The sequence below is a fragment of the Meles meles genome, chromosome 18, assembly GCF_922984935.1.
Source record: "Meles meles chromosome 18, mMelMel3.1 paternal haplotype, whole genome shotgun sequence".
NCBI classification, from domain to species: domain Eukaryota; kingdom Metazoa; phylum Chordata; class Mammalia; order Carnivora; family Mustelidae; genus Meles; species Meles meles.
Window position 1 is genome coordinate 45,640,636 of NC_060083.1, and position 21,367 is coordinate 45,662,002.

The 21,367-nt window shown below is 55.2% G+C and overlaps 1 protein-coding gene across 6 annotated transcripts in view; it reads right to left on the bottom strand.

Annotated features, from left to right (window-relative positions):
- Positions 1-12,503, bottom strand: part of HDAC5 (histone deacetylase 5) — a 37,242-nt gene extending 24,739 nt beyond the window's left edge. For 3 of the 6 annotated variants that reach the window (XM_045984401.1, XM_045984397.1, XM_045984396.1), the window contains exons 1-2: positions 12,344-12,503; positions 6,692-6,901 (exon numbers count right to left, since the gene is read on the bottom strand). In XM_045984401.1, the coding sequence (XP_045840357.1) occupies positions 6,692-6,713 (22 nt within the window). In that variant the 5' untranslated portion in view covers positions 6,714-6,901; positions 12,344-12,503. Of the gene's footprint in view, positions 1-760; positions 921-6,691; positions 6,902-12,343 lie in introns of all 6 variants that reach the window. The other 3 variants (XM_045984399.1, XM_045984398.1, XM_045984400.1) reach the window with 2 other exon arrangements.
- Positions 12,504-21,367: the final 8,864 nt, after the last annotated feature.

The following is a 21,367-nucleotide window of genomic DNA, read 5'->3' on the forward strand; positions in this document are numbered from 1 at the left end:
CGCCGGCAGCTGGCAGGAGACTGAAATAGCAGTTGGGGGAGGGCCCTGTCTATAAATAGGTGGAGCATGCTCAGGGAGCCGCCGGCCGGCTGCCAGGAGCCCAGGAGCCCGGGCTGGCGGAGGCCCCAGTGGGGGGGAGGCGCGTTCCACCCCAGGAGGAAGCGCCAGGCAGGGGGATGGGGGCCAGGGGAGGGCCCGCACTCAGGGCCAAGGCCACAGAGCCGGGTGGCCGGAGGCTGGGCCGGGGAAGGGCACAGGCCAGAGTACCCATGTGTCTGGGACCGGCTCGGGCACTATTCTTGGCAGGTGAGGGGCCGGAGACCCAAACGCCAGATTCGATTTCCACATTCCCTCTCGCCATCAGAGCAGGTAAAGAAACCAGAAGGGTCTGGGAGAGCGTGGCAGACGGGGCCACTTGCCCTACCCTCACATCTTCCCTGGAGCCCTCCTACCAGCAGGATGGGAGTTGATTTGACTTCCGTCTTCCCTCAGAGCTGGAGGGTGCCTACCCACCCCCTCAGCCAGAAGGGAGACCCCTGGGCAGCAGCTGAATGGCAGCTCCCTCTACCCCTACCCCCTGGAAGGGTGTCACTTCCAGGGGCTGCTCAGCTGCCATCCAGGGAGCAGAGGCAGTCTTCCCGGATAGGCCTTGGCCCTCACTATGGAAGGGGACCGGGGAGCACCTGCCCACTGTGGGAGCACACACAGCTCCTCCCTGGCAACGTACCAGGGGCGACGCTAGCAACAGCACATACATCACCTCATTTACTCTGCACGATGACCTCAGGAGATAGGTGCAGGTGGGGAAACTGAGGCAGAGAGATGCAGTCACTCACTCTAGGTCATACAGCTGCTTAAATGGTATGGCTGAGATGTCTGAGGCTCCAGTCTGAGTGCTAACCACCATAGCCCACTGCCTCCTACACAAAGGAACACATGAAGCTGCCCCAGGGTTTCCATGAACAGGTACGATGACCCCCAGCACCCCAGGAGACACAGGCATGAGGCTGGAGCCCCTCTAAGAACTCAGGAAGCTGATAAGAGCCAGCCCTTCCCTCCCAGCTCCAGGCCTGGCACAGCAGCCCATGCTCCTAGGGCCCTGATGGGACCTTGGGCTAGGGCCCCACGAGGACCGGTGATGCCCGCCTACCCTGCCCACTGCTGGCTCGTCCCTCCTCCTCAGGTTGTGCCTCCCACTGGTACAGAGATCCCACTTGGCCCCCTGACCTCACTGGAGCCTTTTAATAGCCTGGTTATTCCTGGGTCTGGGTCCCCCTCCCCCCTTCCTGATGTCACGGTTGCTATTTTAGAGCCCCCTCCTGGCCCCTCCTTGCCCCCGACTCTAGGCATGGAGCCAGGGACACCTGTCCTCTCCCTGGACTGGATGACCTCACCCTCCTGTCGGGAGCCCTGGAGGAGCTGGCCAACCAAGGACACAGTAGCCATGGCGCCCGCGGCCCATCTTCCCAGCCGGCTCCAGCCAGGCAGAGAGGACAGCAAAGGGGCAGGTGATGGGAGCACGGGGACAGGGGAGGTGACGGAAGTGGCCTTTCCCAGGCCCTGGACTAGCCGATATTCTATGATAAGATGTACATTGAGGTGGGGGATGGGAAACAGAATCTGAACAAAGATCCAAAGCCTCAGCTTCTCTGCCACAGTAGACTCTAGAAAAATGGTGATGGAGCAGTGCTCCCTGTGGGGTTTGGAGTTGAGAGACATCCCAGGGGTAGGCCTGGGACCTCATTCACGACCTCCCGCTCCATCCTCATCCTGGCCGACCAGACTCTCTGAAGAGGAAGAGAAGGGAAGACCAAGGTCCCCCCAGCGGGGTGATGGGCAGCAGACTCAAGACGGCCCCAGAAAGCCGGAGGCAGCAGCCCCTCCCAGCTCAGGACTCCACCCACCCACGCTGGGAGCAACCAGAAGGGCTGGCTAGCCCTGTCCCGGCTCTCTCTGCCTGCCCCAGGCACATAAGAGTATGGTAGGGGAGCCCTGTTCTGGAGGAGAAGTCATCAGCTACAGTAACTCCAAAGCAGGGCCCCCCAAACCCGGAGCAGCCAAAAACCCAAGGAAAAAGAACTCCCTGCTAAGGGAAGACAGGAGCACCCAGGGAATTGAGCACCCAGAGGTGGTCAGAGCCTGGGGCTCAGGGCAGGTCCCAGCACTGTCAGGACTTCCGGTAATAGCACGAGGTGGGAAGCAAAGTGCCAGACAGCCAGATAATCCTCTATGCACTTCCCAGAATCCTCCAGGGGAATTAGAGACAAGACCTGGGGTGGGGACAAATGTCTTCTTTTCCTTTGAGATTCAAGTGATACAAGGTCCTCTTAATGTCTAACCTCAATCCTCCCTGCTTTATAGACTCTCTCTGCGGTTCATTTGTCTTCTCCGTCCCAATCCATCCAGCTCTCCCAAGGGTCATCCCACAAATCTTCCAGAGCACCCACGAAGCACAGGGTGCGTGGGCTCCACTGGGAGCGAGCACCACCCCCTCCAAGCCACAATGACCTCATTCCCTTCCTAGAGGCTGGCCTCGGGCCTCTTAACCCTCTAAAGATAGAGGAGGCGAAGAGCCCAAAGCTGGCTTCTTGAGCTCTTCTAGGCTCCCATTTCCTGGGTACAAAAGGTTGGGGGAAGGCCCTGACCTAATAGAAGAAAGCAAGTCTTCTTCGTGCCCATTACAAATCCAAGGGCTGGCTCAGGAGCACCCTGGATAGAGCAGGGGGTGCCGGCTGTCCCAGGGCCCCCGAGCCATCAGGCCTGCCTGCCCTCCAGTTTTCTCCTGCCTTTGGAGGCCCATCATGCTGGAGCCCGTTGGCACCGCCCGGGAGCCGCCAGGTGCCAGGTTCTGTGCCAGGTGTTGGCTGAACCCTGTCATCTGAAACCCAGTCCTGGAAAAACGTGAACACCTACTTTGGCCTCTTTCACATCCCCTCAGGGCTGACCCTGCCTCTGACTATCCCATCTGAGCCTTCAATGGGACTTTCGACTGATGAAGCGGGAAGAGGAGGGCGGAGCAGATCCCAGTCTCCAGGGAGCACAGGTGCACCAGGGGGCACCTAAGCGGAGACGGGATGCCAGGAGTCCACTTCCCAGACCCCCCGGCCCACGCCCGCACTGACCCACTTTCTCCTCCTCAGGGCTGGCTGCCTGCCGTCCCCGGGGGCTCGGAGGCAGAGCCTGAGCCCGAGGCTGGGAGGCAGGACGCCGAGGTTCCTGGCTCCACCCCACACCCATGCCCCAGTTTCTCTGGTCACCCAAAGGGGGCAGCCGCTTTCTCTCCCTCCTTCCTGGGAAAGGGAAGGAGAGAAAGTATGGAGCGTGCTGGGAGGTGCTGGGCAGGCCGGTGTTGTCATGAAGCTTGTCTTCCCTCCCACGCTGGGGCTAAGGAACCTGGCCGCCGCCTCCTGGGGCTTTGTCGCCGGCCGAACTGGCCCTTGCTCTTGCCCTCCCTCCTGGGCAATGGCACAGAGGACAGGGCAGAGATCAGAGCAGGCCTAGCTCCCAGGGCCCGGGGCCCACGCCAGCTCCTCCAGCCTGGCCAGTCCGAGCCCCGACAGGGGGCAGGTTCTGTCTGTCCTTCAATCCCATGGAGGGGAGCAGAAATGACCAGTTCCAGAAAAAGAAAGAAAGCTCCCTCCTTGAGCCCCCTTTGGCATGAGGAGAAGCCAGACAGCGGGCAGCAGCCTCCTCAGGGAAGCAGAGGCAGCCCCATCAGTGGCCTCCGCCTGTACTCCCAAGACTGCAAAAGAGGCAAATCAGGTCAAATGCTGGTGTGCAGCCCAGCCCAGAGGTCAGTCAGTCAGCTCCCACTCCCTGGGGAGGAGGGGGGAGCCCCAGAAGTACACTTCTCTCCCCGCCTGCCGCCCCTCACCCGAGACCTGCTCTCTCACTGACGCGTTTGCTAGGCGGGCAGGGATGGACCATCTTCTATTTTTCTTCTGTTTCCCCACAGGCTGAGCTCCGGGCTGGGCGTGTTGGAGATACTCAGGCACTTGCCAGCCGGAAAGCTCCCACACTGAGAGAGCTGGAGGGAGCCAGGGAAGGGCGCTGTTCCGTGGCCTGAGGACAGGGGAGCCAGTCTCAGGGATGCAGGAGAGGGTGCGACGTGCTCCGGGCCAAGGGCGGCCAGGTCCTGGGGATGACCCACTCTCATCACTCCCAGCCCCCCCAACCCCAGCCCCAGGGCCCCACGCTCTTCCCAGGGCTCCCGTCAGGGTATCCATAGCGAAGTCAAAACCCATCTGCCCGGCTACGGTTTCATCTTCCTTCTGTGGTGTCCAAAGGCACGTGGACCGCGGGCTGGTGCCAGGCGCCGGGCACCGGCAGCCCCAGCCCAGATGCCACTCTGAGCTCTGGGAACAGCAGGTGTTGGGCCCCTCAAAAAGGAGAGCTGTGTGGAAGCCGGCCTTCTCCCTGGCCCAGAGCAGCTCATCCTCCACGAGGAGAGGAAGCCCCAGAGCCCCAGGAAAACTGGGTGGGAAGAGCCTCTGGGGTTTGCCCCCAAGCAAGGATCCCAGCCCCCAGGCCTCTCTGCAGGCCTAAAATGCAGTTCCCAGTATCTGGCCCCCTCCTCCTCGCCCTCCTTCCCAAACACGAGAAGACAGCATCTCCCCCTGCTGGGGGGAGCTGGAAAGCCAGGCAGGAGATGAGACCAGCTCTGTCTACAAGCCTCACTCCCGGGGGGGGGGGGGATGGGGGGGGATGGGGGGGGACGGGGGGGGGGACGGGGGGGGGGGGGACGGGGGGGGCGCCCTCCTGGCCTGGCTCCCCAGCCGCGGGTGGACCGCCCCCCCAACCCCCCGCCGCTTCCATCTACCACCATACTCTCACCAGCCCTGGCCGAAGTGGCTGCAAGAGGAACTTGGAGCACCAGCATCTGGAAAGGCAACCTAGTGGCCTCATCTAGCCAAGGTGGATTGTTGTAGCCTTTCACTATTCAGGGATTAAAATCCCAAAGCTGGGAAATGTCCTTCCCAAGTCATCATTAGATGCCTCTGGGCAGTTTTTGTTCCCTTGGCCCACAGTCTGACCCAGGCTCAGTGTGACTGTAGGTGGCCCTAGATAGATCAGCACAGTAGCTCAGAGGAAACAAGCCATTGGCATGACGGCCAGTGTCCAGGAGGGGCGGGGGCGAGGGACTGGGGAGAACCCACCAGGCCTCTTCCTTCCCTTGGCCAGCCCAGCCTCAGAGGAGGAAGGAGGAGGTCAGAGCTTGACCGCCCGTCCCCCCAAGCCCTGGAGTCCCCCAGCACCTCTCCTTGTCTAACTCCTAGCCACAGCCCCTCCAGGTTGAATGAAGACAAGGACAGAGGCGGGGGAGGGGGGATGTACACACTGCAGGAGGGGGTTCCCTGGGCAAAGCTGACCTGGGGAGTGTTGAGGGCCCAGCCCTCACCAGCTGACACCCTACGCTGCCTGCAGCCGTGCCCTGAGGATGTCCTGCGGGAGAGACAAAGGGGAGGGGGCATAACCTTGACCAAACAAACAATCCCACCAACTCCCAGCTTCCCTGAGTCTACTGGAACTTCCAGGAGCCTTGTCAGGACCTCTGCCACACCGGGTCCCCCCAAGGGAGAGCATCAGGTGCAGGAAACTGCTGAGAAGCAATGAGATGGGAGGCAGCCTGGCTTCACACCCCCCACCCCCGCCGATGCCACTTCCATCCTGCAAATGGGTTTTCATCTCCAGGTCCTAGTTCTCTTATCCCTAAAAGAAGGGGAAATATCCCTCTACCCCTCCAGAAAGAGACGTGGGGGCTTAGGCTGGGCCGTGGGGGGTTTAAGCGGAACAAGATAGACTCTGGCCCTCTAAGACTGTGCACAAGAAGACAGCCAGGGAGAGAAGGCAGTTATTACTCTGACCACACTGACCCATGACCCTCCTGGGAAACTCCTGAGGGTCCGGCTCAGGCCACTTGGACACATCCTCACGGGCATACACCCAGACCCACCCATACATAAAGCCGCCTGGAGTCCCACCCATGGACTATTTCTGGCAGCACGAGGCAGCCTCCTAGGAACAGAGGGGAACAGGACATCACAGAGTCAAAGTCCCCAGATCCAAGCCTGGGGACCCCAGTCCAGTGCCCAAGGAGAGAAGGAGCAGTCCACCCAGATTCAAAGGAGAGAGCCAAGACTCCTCCATCAACGTGACATCGCACCCTCCATCCCAGTACCACACACCCCAGCAAAGGCCGAGGCCAAAGGCCCTGCAAACCCTCCCCTAAGAAAAAAGCATGGAACGGAGACAAACTCCACCGGGATGAGAAGCACCACAAAAAGGAAGCTGCATTCAGCTATTGTAGGAAACCTTCCAACATCATCCCCGGCTGGCCCAGAGACATTCAGGGACACATATCCCCTCTCAGGCCTGCCTGTAGTGGCAAACGGGGCAGGGCAGCACCAGGACAGCAGGCCGCCAAGACAAGACAGCAGGCATGGGGACCAAGTCGGACCCGTGTCCTCCTAGGGCCAGGCTGGACTGTCAGACCACGTTTCCAGCTCTACCCCTCAGGTCAGTCACTTCAGGTTTGCCTCGTTCCTTTTCTGGAAATGCTTCTCCAGTCCTGACCCCCTCGTTCCCGTACAGCTCAGACCCCGATGATCAGCTGGCCTGGGCTAGAAACTCACCCAGCCCCCTGAAGCCAAAACCACCCCAGGGTGCCCTTCTCTGGCCTCCCAGCTCTTACCCGACTCGGTGGGAGAGTTCATGCCGGCTCTGGGCCCACAGGAAGCTGGCGTTGGGGGCTGGGATGGGAAGGGGTGGAGCTGCGGTGATGTCAAGAGAGACAGACGGTAACAGACAGACGGACGGGACAGGAGCCCGGGGCTGCTGGCCTCTACTGCCCATCAGAGGCCATCCTTCAGGGTGAGGCAGTCAGGCACTCAGAACGGCATCCCTAGGGAGAGATGGAGCAGGGTTAGAGGCCCCCAGCTCGGGAATCTGAGAGAGTAGAAGGAAACCTCGGGGCTTTTTGGGTTACACTTGGGGAAGAGAAGAGGGACACCTGTCCCAGGCTGGGGGAGGGGGGGCGTGGGGGGCAGCAGAAAGCAGCAGCACTAGCCAGACCCTGGCTTCTTCTCTAACTGTGAGGCTACCGGCACTCAAGGAAAGGGAAACAGCTACAGGAGCCACACCCAAACTCCCTTTCAGGTGACAGTGTCCACTGCCAGGTGGGAAGGCCTTCCAGACCGGCTTGGGTGCCTGACATGGGACGTGGGTGTCCACGAAAGGAGAAAAGCACAGGGAGATTTGAACTCTTGTCTGGGGCTGTGGAAGATGCGGGGCTGGAGTCCCGGGAAGATGCGGGGCTGGAGTCCGGGGCAGAAGGTAAGGGAGACACTGCTCTCCCAGCCCCAGCTGCCTGGGTGGGGACCCTCAGGCGGAGTGCCACTTTCTCCCTCCTCCCTAAGTCCTGCTGGGAACTGTGATAGGCTTCTGTCTTGGTTTCCCCCATTCAACATCGAGTCCAGGGAAGAAGGTAACCGCCTCTCTTCTATCCACAACCCATGCTGTTTCCAGGAATTTGGAAAGGCAGAGACATGCACCCCACATCCAGCACTCCCCGGACTGGGGTCCAGGGCCCAAGCCCATGGCTTTGCGGGTGTCGGACAGATAGTGCCCTGTGCAAGGAGGTCTGAACACCAGCCTTGGCTTTGCCTGCCAAGCCATGGGTCATCCAGGCTGAGACCACCCAGAATAAAGGACACCTTTTCCCAGTTTGTACAAAGGTGTCAACGGTGTGTCTGCCCAGACCAGTACAGTAGTGGGGGATATCCCAGTATTACAGGACCGTGAGTTTGCCAACCTGTCCCACTCCTCCAGCTCCTCGCCTCCCTCTGGCCCCATGGTTAGCCTTCCAGCCTCAGACGCTACGCCTGAACCCACCTGGGCCCATCCCTAAACAGCCCGTGATCCACCCCAGACATGACCTCATTCATTCTCTTCTAGATGAAGGCAGGCCCTCCAAAACCCAGTGATAAAGTGAGGTAGCAGGAGTGATCAGGTGAGGCCAAAAGGAGTGAGATGTGTAAGCCCTCTGCCCCCCCAGCTGGGGAGGGGCAATCAGCTCTCTCCCCAACCCCCAAAAGCCCCACTTCCTGGCAGGATTCACTATTGTTATGCCTTGCATTCTCATCAAGGATTCCCAGGAGTGCTGTCCATTTGGAGCCAGTACCTAGGGAGTCAGGCATGGCTGGGACACAGGAACACGAACACACACACACACACACACACACACGTGTGCATGCACGGAAGACCTCAAGCCTTCCTAGGCCTGCTGCCCCCTGCTTTCACCCACAAGGTTGGGCCTCTGTGGCAGAGAAAGGTGCACTCAGATGGGGAGTTAGGAGGAGGCAGAGAGAAGGGGCTGAATTGCTCCTGGCAGGCACAGGTATGGGGCAAGGACAAAAGAGGCTGCGCAGGCCAAGCTCAGGAATGTGGCAGGTGGGGCTGTCGGTGCCCTGGCAGGGCCTGCGTGGGCAGGCGGCTCAGCCCGTGCCCACCCCAGGGCTGGCGCCCAGTCCTGCTCACACCCTTTCCCGTGGGCTGGGGAACACAGGTTCAGAAATTCCCACGATTCCCAGCAGCCTGAGTGGCCCAGCCCATCTTAGTGAAAGGCGCCTCCACAGCAGGGCACTGAGAAGGGGCAGAGCCTCAATGGTACAAAAATGGAAGTTAAGATCAACTCTGACGCCCCCTCCATCATCTTCACCACCCCCCACAGAGAAGAGGAAGGGAGGGGCTCCTAGAACTCTATTTGGCTTGGGATTCAATTAGGCCACTGCTCCTCCTCGCTCTGTAGGACACAGCAGGACCCCTGGGCCCCCCATTTGCCCCACAGCACAGGGTGTCTGCCAACACCTCTATCAGGCCTCCTGAATGAACAGGGGCCTCTCTGGGAGACAAAGCAGAGTTCGCTGCCTGATCAGGACAGGCACAGATTCTTGTCTGGGGTGGGGCATGAAGGGGGGAAAAGGACAGGGTTAAACCTGGTTATCTGGTGCCTACTCTGCTGCAAAAACTCCGCTGTTGCCTACAGTTATAGGAGGGTCTCCGTGGGCATTCAGGGGCCAAGGGCCATGTCACTGCTGGATGAGAGCAACGTAGATGCCAAACCAGTGAGCAGCCTGGCTTCCATGACTCCTAAGCAGGCAGACCCCCCAGAGCCCAGTCCCCATCCCATTGGCTCTCGTGGTCAGACCTCCAGCCACGATGGCATGGAATGTAGGAAACTGGGTACATCTCCCCCTACAAGCTCACGGCTAGACACGGGGTGGGGGCAGGGCAAACCCCCCCCACCCCATTTGTGAGTAATAAAAACTCTGGCAGACAGTGGGAGGAGAAGGGCAGACAAGTAAGGGAGACATGCAGCAGCGTAAGGACCCAAAGGCCACAAGTTCACAGTGCTGCCCCGCAGGTATCTGTCCCTGAAAAACTCCCTCAGCATTCCTGGGGAGTCAGGTGTCCCTCCGAGGTCCTCTCTGGAACCTGGACTCCAGCACCACCAGGCAGCTTTCTCCCCAGCCCTGAGCACTGCAGCCTGGGGTCCCCTCCCCAGGTCACAGATGGCCTGGGGAGCCATCTGAACCAAACCCTGGGAACTGAGATTGCCCAGAATCGGAGATCTGTTACAAAGACCTCATTAGAGAGCTGCAAACCCACATATCCCATCCCAAGGCACAAAAGACCTCTCATCTCAACCCCTCCTGCCTGGGATCAGAGCAGATCACTTTCCCAGCCCAAGAGCTTCCACTACCTGGTACCCCTCCCAGGCGGGGCCACCAGTAGCCTAGGACTATCAGAGCCAGGAGGGGGTGCTGACTTGGATGTCCAGGCCCCAAACTAAGGGAACAGGGAGAGAACAGGAAAGGAAAAAAGGCACCAGGCTGACAAATTCATTTTTGCAATCGGCCCATTTCTGTTTGTCTGCTCAGACGCAGCTCCAGGCATCTGCACAAGCCAGATGGAGGAGGCTGCTATTTCTAGAAAAAAAAGGGGGGGGGGGAGTGAAAGGGGAGGGAGGGAGGAGGTGGAGGCAGAGGGCAAAGACCGGGTCTGTTTGCCCTAAAACCTCAGGCAGACCCATACCCCCTCTCCAGTACTACCAGACAGGGTCCCCATTCAAAAAAGGGCTGGGGCGGGGGCTGGGGTGAGGTGGGGTAGGGGAGAAGAAAGGCAGAGAAAGTTTAATTAGCCAAAGTCGACTACAATAGGCCCCCTCATGGGCTGCATCAGGTTTTCATTCATGAGCAAGCGACAGTGCTCCAAAAATGCCAAGAACCGCCCCCCCTCGCAGTCTCCCCCCCCCCCCCTCCAGGAGTGCGTCCTCTAGCAGGCTGGCTGAGCCTGATGCTGTCTTCCAGACATCCCTCCTCAAAGGGATGTGAGTAGGAAGAATTAATTATTAAAGAGCAGCTGGTACTTCGGCACCGACTGCACTCCCCCCAAGCTCCGAAAGCTGATCCCCCTCCCCCTTATGGAGAGACACAAACTACACCCCCCACCCCCATCCCCAGGCCACATTTCCAAACACTGGGCTAGGATGCCACCCCTAGGGAAGGAAAAGCAAACCTTTGTTTCTGCAGCTACTTGGAGTGGGTGGGGCATGTGATACCCCCCCCCACCCCCATTACTCCGCGGCCCAGCTACTCCGGAGGATATACTGGGGAGGAAGGGAAGGCTGGCACAGGGAAAACATGTCCTCCAGCCTTGCCCCCAAGTAACTTGCACCTGGTACGTGTCTCTCTGATCCCGGACACGCATACCGGACAGAGTGGGGATACTGGGGGCCCACCCCTCTAACTCAGAGAGACCCCTACCTGCCCTGTCAAAACAGGTCAGATTTAACTCCAAGGGGAGACACAGCAAAGAGAAGATTCAAAAGAGGCAGGGGCAAACTACGATTGTCCAAGCTTTGTGTTTAGGAGGGAGAGGAAGGAAAGAAGACTGGAATGAAGAAGGGAGAAGCCCCCAACATGGCTCACCCACCAGCCCAGCCCAGCCCAGCCTCTCAACTTACCCCCCTCATCTCAGGGACCCTGGTGCCTGGAACTCGGATCAAGGACCCTCTCTACCTCTGTCCTCTGAACCCAAATCAGCCCAGGCCAGGACCCACCACCCCAGCCCCCCCCCCCCCCCCCCCCGGGGCTCCACTCCTGCAGGGCAGTCCAGTCAGGAGCACCTCTGGCCAAGACTCCTGGATCTCCCAACCTCTGCCTCCTTTTGTTCCTCCCATCTGGCACGTTCCTCCCCTCCCAGGTGACCCCAATCATCACCATCATCACCCCCAAACACCAAAACGAATTCCAGGTCCCAGAAGCACAGTGGTCACCGTCAGGAGTGGTGGGTCTCTTGAGCACCCCCTCAAAAGTAACTGCAGCTGCTACCCTTCCTCTTGGGGACACAGGTCGTTTCAGAAGGCCAACAGTGGGGGCATCAGGTGGTCACCTCTTCCCCCAAATGGGGCACACCCACCTTCCCCACTTCTCCCTCTCCCCTCAACAACCAGACTCCCAAATTAATTACTTATCGCCCAGCCTGCGTTCATCACCCCCTTCTCCCCCCCACCCCCCACAGAGAAGGGCGAGGTAGGGAAACAGCCTCCCTCAAGTTGAAAGGCACAAGCAGTGTCCCTGCCTTTATGAGACAGGGACCCAGGATTAAAAATGGGGGGCATCCACCCCAGATAGGAAGGAGGGGAGCTTTCACCTCTCCCTGGCTCCAGGGTGTCAGACGGAGAAGAGGGCGGGAGCAAACGCAGTAACGCCTCACCGGGGAAGGGGTAAGAATAATGGGAAAAAGAAGTAAGGTGGGCCCGCAGGCCCCCTCCTCACGCACATAAGTCAAGGACACAAAATCGAGGATGCGTTCTTAGGTCCGGGTGGAAGCGCTGTGGGGTGGGCAGCGCCCCTCACCTCAGAGTACCAAGAAAGGAGTGTCCAGCGAAGAGGGGTCTGTACAGAATCCGGGTGCAGGGCTCAGATCGCGCTGCAACGCAACACGCGCGGCCCGGGAAGGGGCAAATCAGGCAGCCCCCGCCGGGCTCCTGGCCGTTTGTGGGTGCGGGTCAGGGGAAGGCGGGCCCCTCCCTCACCTGCAGGGAACGCGCCCCTGCACCGGAGGGGCGTGGAGGGGCGCGCGCAATACCCCGAGGCCCGGCTCCCGGGCTGGCGATGCTCTCGGGGGGCGCCGGCTGGTACCGAGCTCCCGGAGGAAGCAAGGGGGGCGCGGGAGCGCGCGCGCGGGGAGCCCGCGGGCAGCGACGGCAGGAGGAGGCGGCGCCGCCTCGCGTCGCGGGGACCGGGGGAAGATGGGATCTGGGCTGGTGCGGCGCGCTCACCCCCTGCGGCTCGAGCTCCGGCTTCGCGGGCGGCGGCGGCAGCAGCGGCGGCGGCAGCAGCGGCAGCGCCTCCTCGACGGCTCCTCCATCTTTGCGGCGGCTCCTCCGGCTCCGCTCGCCGCCGCCACCAACAACAACATTCGGAGACGTCATTCCCGTCACGTGACCCGACCCGGAGCTAAAAATAGAACCAGACCCCCCCCCCCCTTCCCCGCCCGCCCTAGCTTCAGCCACCACCAACTCCTCCCCTCCCTCTCGGCCCTCCCCGCCGGGCGGGGCCAGCAGCGCCGCCGTGACAGCTTCTTAAAGGGCCGGCACTCGTCGAAGGGCCGGGCTGGGGAGGGGGTGAAAGGCCAGAGGTCCGAGCCGCGCGAGGAGTGGTGGAAGGAGCGCTTCGGGGGACCTGGTCCGGCTGCTGGGCCCTGGCCTTTGGGACGCTCGACTTTCCTCCCTGCGTTTCCTCGACTTCCTTTCAAACCGTGGATGGTGCAATCGTTGCCTGCCTAAGCTTCTCCCTAACACGTCCTCTCGCGATGGGGGAGGGCAACTAGGGATGGATTCCTAGGGACTGGGAGGGCCGCGGAAGGCCCCACCTAGGGGGCCGGACTGGGGTCGGATGGCTGGGGCTGGTCCTGAAGCCACCAGATGCCACCGCACACACTGCATCCATGCCAGGGAAAGAAAAGACTGGAAAGGCCGGAGTATGGCTGTAACAGCTCAGGGCCTTCCAAAGGAAGACTTCCGGTTCCTGACTGATGCCATCCTCCTCTACAACTCCCCTTAGAGCCAGTATGAACATATATATGGGATTAAACCTAGACAGTTTGTCAATGACCCAGTCATTTCACTAACAAAAATTGATCCTAAGGAAATAAGCATTGTGTTCAAAGATAAGTGTAGACGGAAAGAGGTTGTTTATAACGATGTTGGAAAAGTTGGAAACAACGTGAATAGTCATCAGGAGGAGATTGGCAAATAAACTAGTGTACGCCCACTCAGCAGGATACCATCCAGACCATATATACGTCTGTATGGACCTGAAAGATGTTCATGATCCATTGTTTTCTTGAAAATCGGGTATTACAGAATTGTTCCATTATTGTAAACAACAAATTAGATTCAAATGTCTGAATACATACGTATATTTAAAAGCCTAAAAGAATATATACCAAAATATTTACCTTTTACTTTCTTCATCTTTGTGTATATCTGAAATTTTGCAATGATCAGAAAAAGCAAATGAAATAAATATTTCTGTAATGAATTTTTTTTAAAGATTTTATTTATTTATTTGACAGAGAGAGATCACAAGTAAACAGAGAGGCAGGCAGAGAGAGAGAGAGGGGGAAGCAGGCTCGCTGCCGAGCAGAGAGCACGATGCGGGACTTGATCTCAGGACCCCGAGATCATGACCTGAGCCAAAGGCAGCGGCCCAACCCACTGAGCCACCCAGGCGCCCTTCTGTAATGAATTTTAAAGGTTGTTCCTACGAAATATCTCATGAATCAGTCCACTCCACTCCCCCCACCACTCCTCAACCCAACTTGGTCGAAACCAAATCATCCCTGGCCTGAGACACTAGCTGCTTCTGTGACAGGTCCATTCCTGCCTCCATCCCAGGGCCCTTCCAAAGCCAGAGTGACCCTTTTGGAACACAAATCTAATAGGAGGAGGGCTTCAAACTTTTCCAGTTAGTCACTGAAATCTGTATCTGACCCGGAAAAGTGGCTTCCCAACTTTAGGATACTTACAAATACCTTTTTCAGTGGGGATGGGGCCCACAAATATTCATTTTTAATAAGTACCCCAGGGGATTTGCTGCAGCCGGTCCTTCCTTCATACTTGGGAAAAAAGCAAATAAACAACCTAGAAGCTTCTATGTACATAATCTGGTCCCTGACCACCTCACCTCTCTTCTTCTAGCTGCCTTTCCCTTATGGCCTTGAACTGTGTGCCCTTTGCTCCTCAGGGCCTTTGCACAGGCTGGGCTTTGTTTTGGTTTGTTTTTTTGTTTTGTTTTGTTTTTTTTTTCTGGAATGCTCCCCTCCCTCCTTCTCTTTGTCTAGCTAGCTCTTACTCATCCATAGAACTCAATTAAATATCACTTTCTGAAAATGCCCTTCCTTGGTTCTTTAGCTAAATTGATTCCCCTTGTTATATACGTTTTAACTGACCCTGATAACGACTTGGAAATATGCACCTATTTGTGGCATTATAGGGTCAGTGTCCATTTCTTCCTCTAAACTGCAAGCTTCTTGAGTGCAGAAACCGCACATCTCCTCCCAGCAGAGTACCTGGAACAACAACGAAAAGACTTAATGAGTATTTGTTGGGTGAAATGAATGAGTATTAAAAGATTAGATCAGAGCAAGCACTTTGTGATTAGACAATGGACTCTGAGCAGAAAGACCACCTCCACAGTCACCCCAAGACAGAGATCCTCTTGCCTCCACCCCCCCCTTGCTGTCACTCTTGATCAACCTTATATTGTCTCTAGGGCAGTTGGATTGGGCTGGGATTTGGCTTTCTCAAGGCTTACGTTTCGCCTCCCCAGAGTATGGGCCACTTGAGAAAAAAGGTAAGATCATATTTCTTTTTGCCTTTCCAGCACCTAGCACATCACCTTCTAAGTAGCAGGTACTAAGTCAAGGCCTCAGGATCCTGAAGAGCTGGAATTTCTTCTCTCAAGACCTCAGAACATGGGGAACATCCCCCGTGGGATGATAGAGGTCCATAACCGTCACGGAGCACCCTGGCTAAGCACTTCCTACTCTATAGAGGAGGGGACTGAGGCTCAGAGAAGCCAAATAACTTGCCCAAAGTCACAGAGTTCATGCAAGCAAGTACTGGGATTCAGACTCAGGTCTTGGGGCGCCTGGGTGGCTCAGTCAGTTAGGCCTCTGCCTTCCACTCTGGTCATGATCCCCGGATCCTAGGAGCCTGCTTCTCCTTCTGCCTGCTGCTCCCCTTACTTGTGCTCTCTCTCTCTCTCTCTGTGTGTGTCAAATAAATACAGTCTTTTTTTTTTTTAAGATTTTATTTAGTTATTTGACAGAGATCACAAGTAGGCACAGAGGCAAGCAGAGAGGGAGGGGGAAGCAGGTTCCCTGCTAAGCAGACCCAGGGATCCTGATCTGAGCCAAAGGCAGAGGCTTAACCCACTGAGCCACCCAGGTGCCCCAACAAATAAAGTCTTAAAACAATAAAATAAAATAAAAACAACAGGTGTCTCTGTCTCCCAAACACAAAGGATAGGACTTGAGGGAGCTGGTTTCCAGTGCTCTAGTCCTCTCTTCTGGAGGTCCCTGAGATGATCACCTCAGTTCTCCAAGAGCCAAATGCCCCAGAAGTTATAAGAATTTACCATATGGGACACTGATGAGTCTTCAGATTTCCCCCTCTCAGGTAAGTGGGAGTTAAATAATCCTGTACTCCCTGTGTTTTTGAGTACCTGTGGTAAGTGTTGGAGATCTAGAAATGAACCTGCCTTTAAGGAACTTAGAGTTCCTCACAGAGAATAAAACTGCATTTTGCTATGACTTATGAGTCTTTGCTAGGACCATTCACCATGGAAACGAGGGTCATGAGGCTGTCTCATTAAACACTGCCTCAGTTTCCCAATGTAGAGTGAGACTGCAGATAGAATCCAGTAGCCAGGTAGGGAACTTCCACCCCAGGGATCCAATAGTGAATTTGGCCTCTCGGTAGAAAGAAAAGAAATCAAAGTTTTGGAGGAAAGCTGAGCCTTTAACCCAAAGCCGGACAGGTTGTTAGCACTAATAGACTTTAAGAAGAATGCATCAGGGGAGAAGACTGGGGATGCTGAACAACACTGCTAGGGGCCTTGGGAGTAGCAAGCCCTATCTGAAATCATGAGAAATGTCCCAGCCAGTACCTCGAGCAAGAGAGAGAATGAGCTTCCTCGGTGCTCAGCAGATGCTGTTGAACTGATAACACTCATTGCCAGCACAACCCCTCTTGCTCACCCAGACCTAGGCCCTCTAAAGTTAGCCTTGCCTGGGGGAGCCTGGCTGGCTCAGTGGGTAAAGCATGTGACTCCTGATCTTGAGGTTGTGAGTTCGAGCCCCACGTTGGGTGTAGGGATTACTTAAAAATAAAGGCTTTTGGGGCGCCTGGGTGGCTCAGTGGGTTAAGCCTCTGCCTTTGGCTCAGTCATGATCTCAGGGTCCTGGAATCAAGACCTGCATCGGGATCTCTGCTCCTCAGGGTCCTGGAATCAAGCCCCCGCATCAGGATATTTGCTCAGTGGGGAGCAGGCTCCCCTCCCGCTCACCTGCCTCTCTGCCTACTTGTGATCTCTGTCTGTCAAATGAATAAATAAATAAATAAATCTTTAAAAAAATATAAAGTCTTTTAAAAAATTAAAAACGAGAAAGATAAAGTTAGCATTGTCTGCGGCACAGACAGGGCACCCAGTTCAAATGTGGCCCCACTTCCACACTCTGACCTAGAATTTTGTATGCAGTGGAAATCCTCAGATCCATGCACAGCTTTCCAAAGGGTCTGGCCAGAGTGGTCTAGCCCACCGTTCCAGCCTTGGGTAGGGCAATACTTATGTGGTCCTGCTGGCCTCCAAAGAGTGCCTGGGGTGGAAATAGTCTAGTTGTGCCTAGATATAGCCTTAAGCAGAAAATAATATGGAACAAGGGAAAACTGAGTTAATAAGCCCAAGCAATAGGCATTTATCAAAGGAAATACGCATTCTTTAAATCTATCAGTTAATAAGGCTGATTTGTACATAGGCATCTTGTTTCTAGTTCATCCAGCAAGAAATTACTGAGCATGTTGAAAAGTTATGAGACCAGCACTGTGCAAGGTACTGTGGGGACTGCAAAAAAAAAAAAAAAAAAAAAAAATTAAATTAAATTAAAATTAAAATTTAAAAAATAATAAATAATATAAATAAATAAGAAAACAGGACAGGAAGTGAGACAATCTGGGTCCTCCGATCAGCTCTATCCCGGTGTGTTTTTGGATGAGTCATTTTCCCTCTGGACCTTGGTGTCCTTATCTGGGAAACAGGACTTGGACTTCTGTTCTCTGAGGTCTCTTTCAGTTCTGACATTCTGTGAATTCCAAATTAGATGTGATGGCAGATGTGACCACATCCAGCATAGCTCCAGAGTTCAAAGTTTGGGCTGGACCTTCATTCCTTGCCATGCTTTAAGGTCCTGTCCTGCCCTTGGGCTGTTTACAATATGTTCAAGGAGCCAGAAGAGAATTTATTTCAGGACAGACAATTCATATGCCCCGAGGCACAAAGCAAAGGCAGTCACTGAGGACTGAATCATGCAGAGTATAATGCAATGTCCTCCCCCCCCCCACCTCCCTCCAGGATGCCTGAGTTAGGCTCAGGTCTCCCTGTGTGACCTGAACAAAGGCCCTTCTCTCTGGGCCTCTGTTTCTTTACCTGTAGGATGAGAGGGTTGGACTGGATTTCCTCCCTTCCAGCTAGAGACTTTTCTGGATGGTCCAACAAGGTAAAGTTGAGAAGGAAGGATGGAAAAGGAGTTCCTCCTTCCCTTCCTTTCTCCCTTCCCTCCAGGGTCTTCTTCTCTGAACTTAGTGCTGAAAGGAACTGGTTTCAGGCCAGCATCCAACAAGAGTCATCTTGACTGAGATGGTTGGGGACGAGGGACAGATAGGTACCTGGCAAGCTGCCATTCCTCTGCTGGTTTCCTCATCCATAAAATCGTATGTTTGGATGGATAACTTCTTCTTTTTTTTTTAAGCTTTATTATTATTATTTTTAGATTTTTATTTATTTATTTATTTTAGAGAGAGAGAGACCACATGAGCCGGAGGAGCAGAGAGAGAAGGAGAAAGAATCCCAAACGGACTCCTAGCTGAGTGCAGAGCCCAACACCAGGCTCAGTCCCACGATCCCCAGATCATGACCTGAGCTGAAACCAAGAATCAGACACCCAACCGAATGAGCCATCCAAGTGCCCCTGGATGGATAGCTTCTGAGGTTTTCTCCCTAGCCCTGCAAGCCAACAATTCTAGAGTTACAGCTCAAAAAACCAAAACCAAAACCAAGAAGCCCTAGCTGGAGGCAAGGGCTTCAGTCATTCACTTGAAAGTGTTACCTGGCCCTCAACACCTCTGTCCCTTCCTAAGCTTCCCAGCTCCTGCCTTCCTGGACTAGAGATTGGAAGCAGGTCCCTGTCTCTACACTCAGCAATCACCAAGCCTGGAGAAAGCCAGAATCATGGCTCATAGACTAAGCTATGAATTTGTTTTAAAATGGACTGTTCGGGGCACCTGGGTGGCTCAGACCATTAGTTGTCTGCCTTTGGCTCAGGTCCTGCTCTCCAGGTCCTCATCTCCAGGTCCTGGGATCAAGTCCCAGGCCCTCTGGCTCCCTGCTCAGCAGGAGCCTGCACTCCCTCTCCCTCTGCCTCTTCCCCTGCCTGTGTTCTCTCTGTCTCAAATGAATAAATAAAATCTTAAAAAATAAAATAAAATAAAATAAAAATAGACTGTCCTGGGTGCAGCTACCATCATTTGTCACAGTGCATTAAACACACACACACACACACACACACACACACACACACACACTTACAGAGAAAGAGCAGAGAAAAGCTGCCAGTCCTGTGGTCTGTAGGTCCCAGGTTCCTCATGCAGCCTCCCATAGCAGCAAGGTACTTGCTAAAGGACAGCAGGTGACCAGAAGGTCTAGGATGGACTTCAATACTTCTTAGCCCAGAACCCCGCAGGAGCCTGGAGTGGTTCACATAGGACCCTCTTACCCCTTCAGCAATAAAGAGAGAGCAGGAGGTCCAGGCGAATGAGTGATAAGGAAGCTTATCCTCTCCCCCACATCCTGGCAGGATGCTAGGACCTGGAAGTGAGGCCCACAATTTCCAGGAGGGCACAGGGTTCCTCCCTGCCTGCTCAAGAGTCAAGGCCATGTGGACACAAGAGCACAAGGAACAGCCATGGCCAGTCCCATCCCATGTGTCTGCAGGTTCCTCCAGAGTGTCCTCTCGGGGCAGAGCATGCATGTTGGGGAGGGAACAGAAGATGCAAGTATGCCTGCCCTCTCAGAATTTATGATCCTTTGGAAACCACGGAACCCCCAAAAGCAAGATGGGACAGTGGGTATGGAGGGAGTCTGGGACACACAGGCCTAGAGTAGCTCAGGCAAATCATCTGCCCTCTCTGAGCCTCAGTTTCCCCTCTGTGACTGGAGGGTTGGGTTCTCGAACTCTGGAAGGCCCTCTTGGCCCTAAGGTTGTGAAACAATAGAGAACAAGACACAGCGGACCTACACGCTACATGGAGGGGCATGGACCACAGCCACTGAAAAACCGGCCTAATTGCCTTCCCTCCAGCAAGCAGACTTCAGGTGACTTACGCTTTGTCCTCTTTCTTGTTTTGTGGGGGTTTTTTAAAAGATTTTATTTATTTATTTGATAGAGAGAGAGCTCACAAGCAGGCAGGCAGAGAGAGACAGAAGCAGACTCCCTGCCAACCAGAGAGCCCCATGCAGGGCTTGATCCCAGGACCCTGGGATCATGACCCAAGCCGAAGGCAGATGCCACCCAGGTGCCCCTGTCCCCTTTTTGTACACATTTATTGAGCAACTTCCTTTCAAAAGGCCTTGTCTCCTATATTATCATTCTCACAACTCTATAAGGTAGATATGATGCCTTCCCCCTTTTGGATAAGAAGAGTGAGCCCAGGGAAGTTAAGTAAGTGGCTGGGCCAGGCCACAACCCAGGCTCTCTGGGTACAGCACCAGGGGAGGTCTCCCTGGCTCTTCCCCCAACAGGCAGAGACAGCTATTTCCTCTTTCTCCACAGAACTCCTTGAGGACCCAGGACCTCCATGGGAAGTCCTTTTTTTTTTTGGTAAAGATTTTATTTATTTATTTGACAGAGAGAGATCACAAGTAGGCAGAGAGGCAGGCAGAGAGAGAGTAGGGGGGAAGCAGCCTCTCTGCCGAGCAGAGAGCCTGATAAGGGGCTCGATCCCAGGACCCTGAGATCATGACCTGAGCCGAAGGCAGAGGCTTAACCCACTGAGCCACCCAGGCGCCCCTCCATGGGAAGGCCTTGATTCATGTGTCTGGAAGGCACATTCCATCATCCTTGAGCAGCAGGGTCTTTGGCATATCCATCCTGGCCAGTAGACAGCTCAGATGACAAACTTGACCTGTACCGTTTCATTTCATCCTCCAGCCCACAAGGTGGGCATTATTATTATCTCACTTTTAAGACGAGGTTCAGGAGACTTTGTGCCCAAAGCCACAAACCCTGTAAGCGAGGATGCCTTCCTGACCCAGACATCAGGAGCAGGCCCCTGTCTCTATATTCAGCAAGGGCCGGGCCTAGGGGAAGCCGACGTCATGGCTCCTACAATAAGCTATGAATTTGTTTAAAAATAAAGACTGGGGGTGCCTGGGTGGCTCAAGTTGGCAAAGCATCTGCCGTTGGCTCAGGTCATGATCCCAGGGTCCTGGAATCAAGCCCCACTTTGGGCTCTCTCAGCAAGAGCCTGCTTCTCCCTTTCTCAGCAGCTCCCCCTGCTTGTACTCTGTCTCTCTGCGTATCAAATAGATACAATCTTAAATAAATAAAAACAAAGACTCTTCTGGATGCAGCTATAGCCCAGGTGAGCAGGGCACAGAGCCCGCTTGGTTTAACCACTGGATTCCACCCTCCATGAGACGGTAAAAACCCAATTAGGACTAAAGCTCTGCCATTTCCTAGCCGTGAACTTGACATTTTACTTAAGGGGCACTTGGGTGGCTCAGCTGGTTAAGTGACTGCCTTTGGCTCAGGTCATGATCCTGGAATTCCTGGATGGAACCAGCGTTGGGCTCCTTGCGAAGTAGGGAGTCCGCTTCTCCCTCTGACCCACCCAGCTCCCATGCGTGCTCTCTCTCTCTCAAATAAGTAAATAAAATCTTTAAAAAAAGAAGAAGTTTTTTTTTTAAGTTTTTTTAAGTTTTACTTAAACTCAAATAAGTAAATAAAATCTTTAAAAAAAGAA